Source organism: Phytophthora sojae (assembly GCF_000149755.1).
Source record: "Phytophthora sojae unplaced genomic scaffold PHYSOscaffold_2, whole genome shotgun sequence".
In the NCBI taxonomy this organism is placed as follows: Eukaryota; Oomycota; class Peronosporomycetes; order Peronosporales; family Peronosporaceae; genus Phytophthora; species Phytophthora sojae.
The window spans coordinates 7,226,611-7,231,141 of NW_009258116.1; the positions used below are offsets into that span (position 1 = coordinate 7,226,611).

At 58.5% G+C, this 4,531-nt stretch overlaps 2 protein-coding genes across 2 annotated transcripts; both read left to right on the top strand.

The window, feature by feature from the left end:
• Positions 1-1,026: 1,026 nt before the first annotated feature.
• Positions 1,027-1,407, top strand: PHYSODRAFT_487283 (hypothetical protein; the record flags this gene model as incomplete). Its single annotated transcript, XM_009522040.1, has 2 exons — positions 1,027-1,250; positions 1,287-1,407. The coding sequence occupies 2 exons, from the start codon at positions 1,027-1,029 to the stop codon at positions 1,405-1,407; spliced, it is 345 nt and encodes a 114-aa protein (XP_009520335.1).
• Positions 1,408-2,604: 1,197 nt separating this feature from the next.
• On the top strand, positions 2,605-3,137 carry PHYSODRAFT_480364 (hypothetical protein; the record flags this gene model as incomplete). The annotated part of the gene is made up of 3 exons (XM_009522041.1): positions 2,605-2,858; positions 2,943-3,011; positions 3,116-3,137. 3 exons carry the CDS (start codon positions 2,605-2,607, stop codon positions 3,135-3,137), a joined length of 345 nt encoding a protein of 114 aa, XP_009520336.1.
• Between the last annotated feature and the right edge of the window lie 1,394 nt (positions 3,138-4,531).

Genomic DNA, 4,531 nt, shown 5'->3' on the forward strand with positions numbered 1-4,531 from the left:
AAGTACTTGAGCTGGCCCATGTCAGTCATCTCGAACCGGTCACTCAGCGCCTGCTTCGTGTCCTTCAGCATCCTGTCGCTGCTGCTGGCGAGGACCAGATCGTCCACGTACAGTGCCACGAACATCATGTCGTGATTGTCCCGCTTCAAGTAGATGCAGTGGTCGGACTCGCACTTCTTGAACCCCAGCTTCAACATGAACTCGTCGATCGTCTTGTTCCACATCCGCGGCGACTGCTTCAGGCCGTACAGCAAACGCTTGAGCCGGCACACATAGTCGGGTCGATCTCCGTCCACATATCCGTCCGGCTGCGCCATGTAGATGTCCTCGTCCAACAAGCCGTTGAGGAACGCGGTCTTCACATCCATCTGGTGCACTGTGAGCTTGTACTTGGCCGCCAGACTCAGCAACACCCGAATCGACGTGAACTTGGCCACCGGCGCGAACGTCTCGTCGTAGTCGATGCCGTACTTCTGCGAGAACCCCTTCGCCACCAGTCGCGCCTTGAACCGCTCGATCTCTCCAGACTGGTTCTCCTTCACGCGGAACACCCATCTGCAGCCGATCGCCTTGCGTCCCTTCGGCAGTGGCACCAGGGTCCACGTCTCGTTCTTGCGGAGCGACTCCACCTCCGAGTCGCACGCCTCTTTCCACTTGTCTGCGTCGCTGGATTCCATCGCCGACTTGAACGTTGTCGGCATCTCTCCCACTGAATCCACGACGTACGCAGCCTCGAAGTCTTCCTTCTCTTGTGCTGCGGCAGACATCTCGTCCAGCGGCTGCTGTCGTCTCGGCACCGCATACCGCTTGGCACTCGGAACCTTCACGGCTTCCTCGAGCGACTGCGTGCGCGGGTGTCGCTTGCTGCCGGGTTCAAAGTCTTGATTCCGCGCAGCTTCTTCTCTGTTCTCGTCTGATCCGGACTGAGTCTCTTCATCCGTGGTGTCTTCATCATCATCTGTCGGAAGACCCACCAACACCTCCTTCGAAGCGTAGTCGCGTCTCCCACCGTCGAAGACATCCTCCATGAACTGCGCGTCGCGGCTCACCAACACGCGACCGCTCTCGATCTCCTCGAATCGATACGCCTTCTCGTGCTCCGAGTACCCGAGGAAACGACAGCGCACCGACCGAGCGTCGAACTTCGACCGCTTCTCCTTCGGCACGTGCACGTACGCGTGGCACCCGAACACCTTGAGGTTGGCCAGCAAAGGCTTCTTGCCGGTCCAAACGTGGTGCGGCGACTTGTCGTGACTGATGGCGCGCGTCGGACACCGGTTGCGGAGGAACGTGGCCGTCATCACCGCTTCTCCCCAGTACTCCTTCGACAACCCGGCGTGCTCCAGCATGCAGCGCGCACACTCCACCAGCGTCCGATTCATTCGCTCGGCCACTCCGTTGAGCTGAGGCGTGTATGGCGGCGTGAACTTCTGCTCGATGCCGCGATCCGCACACAACTTGGCCATCGCACCCGAAGTGTACTCGCCGCCGTTGTCGCTCCGAAGCACCTTCACTCGCTTGCCGGTCTGCGTCTCAGCCAACGCGACGAACGCAGCGAACTTGGCAGCCACTTCCGACTTGTTCCGTAGCAGGTACACCACGCAGAAGTGCGACTTGTCGTCGATGAACGTGACGAAGTAGCGCTTGCCTCCGAACGTCGCCGTCTGCATCGGACCGCACACATCGCTGTGGACCACCTCCAGCACTTGCTTCGCACGGTTCGGCGACGACTTCATGAAGCTTACTCGCGTTTGCTTGCCGAGTGCGCACCCGTCGCACACCTCCCACTGCTTCACCGACGTCATTGGGATGCCAGTGCCGTAGCCCTTCTTGACGATGGCGTCGAGACCACCATGGCCGATGTGACCAAGTCGAAGGTGCCAGAGGTACGACGTGGTGTCCCCTTGGCGATTCTTCGAGCTTGCCGCATTGGCCTCGTCAGCAGGCGTCCTCGGCGTCATGCAGAGCTTGAACAGTCCTTTGCCTTCGCGAGCGCTGAGCTTCCACTTGAGACCCTTCGTTTCCGCGAAGCACCCGTCGCTCTCGAAGGTCACTGGCCCGACGTCCTTGGTGAAGCGGCCGACGGAGAACAGGTTGCGCGACAGCTTCGGGATGTGCCACACACCCGTGAGCACACCCTTCTTCATGCCGCGCGGTGTCTGCATCGACATCACGATGTCGCCGCTCCCCACCGCCTGAACCACGCCGTCGTCCGCCAGATGCACGTCCACCGGAGAGATCTTCTTGTAGTTCTTCATGTACTCCTTCGAGTACGTCATGTGCTGCGTCGCACCTGAGTCGACCAGCCACATGCCGCTCAGCTTGGAGGCACCCGTGTCGCCACCAACCGAGAAGAGGAAGTCGCCAGAGTCATCTTCGACCTGCGCGACGTTCGCTCGTTGCGGCCTCTGCCGCTCCCCGTTCTCGCGGATCCGCACCGGACACTTGGCGATCCAATGTCCGTGCTCGCCGCAGTAGTGACAGGCGCTCGTCCTCTGCGCTTGCGCCTGCCGTCCCTTGCGCTTCCCGTTGTCGCTTGTCATGAACGCTTGACCTTGAGCGTGCGCGGTTCCGTCAGCACCGCCACCTTGTTCCTTGCGCTTCATGTCCTCGTGCAGGAGCCGAGACGTCACGAGCTCCCACGTCAGCGTGTCGGAACGCGATTCCAACGCCGTGATGAGGAACTGGTACGACTCGCTCAGACTGGCAAGAAGCGTGATCACCAAGTCGTCCTCGCTGACCGGAGCGCCGACCGCGTCGAGCTGTTCCGCCAGCGTCTTGAGCTTGTTAATGTGCTCCAGCACATCATCACCTTCGTCCATCGTTGTCGTGAAGAACCGTCGACGAAGAAAGAGCTTGTTCGCCAGGCTCTTCTTCTCGAAGTGTCCCTCGAGTCTTGACCATGCATCATGCGCGTCCTTCGCCGACCGCACCAGCGGCAGCTGCGAGTCCTCCATCGCGAGACAGACGATCGCCAGCGCCTTGCGCGACTTCTTGCGAAACGTCGCTTGGTCCGCCGCGGTCGTGCACTGCTCGAGCTTCACTTCCCCACTCGTCACTTCCCACAGTTCGCGCTCCTCCAGCACCATCTGCATCTTGAACTTCTGTGTGGAAGTTGGTTCCGTCGAACTTGTTGATGCGGGCGGTCGCGGTCGGGGCGGCGTCCATGGCGAAGGCGTAGTCGGGGTCTTGGTCAGGGAAGACGGGGCTTGGGCTCATAACCAAAAGGAAGAACACTTGAGCAGTAGTTGGCAAAATGCAAAGTGATTCGATTCAGGTCCTTAGTTCGCAACCGCGTGCTATCTCTAAGCCTGCTACTGGATACCTCTTACTGGATACACCCTACTGGATTCTCTACTGGATACACAGTTACCTTATCCAATCAGAGAACGCCACGTCGATGCCCATCTTGTACCCACAATCCTGTACCCACAATCATGGCGTAATCATCGTCCCGTAATCACCTGAATGATTGCGGTACAACACAGTGAAGGTCACGCCGACCTCACTGATGACTCGTTCGCGTCACACGGTCGCTTGGCGAGGCGTCGTCACATCAGTCTTAACAACAAGGATATCAGGCTGCAGAGCCTTTGGCACCACAAGTCTGAGTTCATCGACCATGTCCCGGGGGCGATCTCTGGTAGACCGACTCAGACGATACAGGCCTTCTCTGGAATCCAACACGAAATCGTCAGCGACCTTGGCAAATTTCCTGGCTTGACCGTGCGACAGCTTCATCGTGTCGCCCCTCAGAAAATCCTTGAGTCGCAGTGTGGTGTAGCGGTATCGGCCAAAATCTGGTTATGGCCTGATCGAGCTTCCCACCAGCGCCCAGACACCGACTAACGGAGGGGGTCCCCCAACGATCCGTGATCGGCTGAACTTGTTCTTACCTTGTGTACCCGTCGGCGGGCTGGATCTGTTCTCTCGGGGCTCCGAAGATGCAGCACTTGGTGAAGATCGAGTGTCTTGGCGTGACGCGGGGATAGTTTGTGGAGCAGTGCGGTAGTCTTCGCTCTGCGCCCGAGTATACGCTCCGATCGAGGGTTCTTCGCTTCGATCGGTCGGCCTGGAGTAGATCCAAGGCCTGTAGTTGCCTTTCCGGGTGTGTTCCTTCCTTTCCTGAGTTGCTTGCCGCTTCCTATAGCGGGATCGAGGTTGATCGAGAGGAGAAACGATCGCCGACTAAGGACTAATATTCGGTCGATCGAGGACTTGCACACAAAAGATAGACAACTAGAGTAGGTCAAGCTGGCCAATGTATTAATCCAGTCTTAACCGTACCGCTAGTTCACTACCCGAAGTGTCAACGTTTGCCGAGGCCAATGTAGCTCCTGGGACTTGACGACTTGAGGGCACTTGTGGTCTTCTGTGCAAATTGCGTTCTGATTTATGTTTAGCTGGTCTCTCTCTACCGCTGCCATCTCATCTACCATCCTACAACCAAACGAATACTGGATTCTTGCCCTGGATTCGCCCCCATGTGCTTCCCATCCGGGTCGATCGGCGATCCACGATCGCCTCCTGA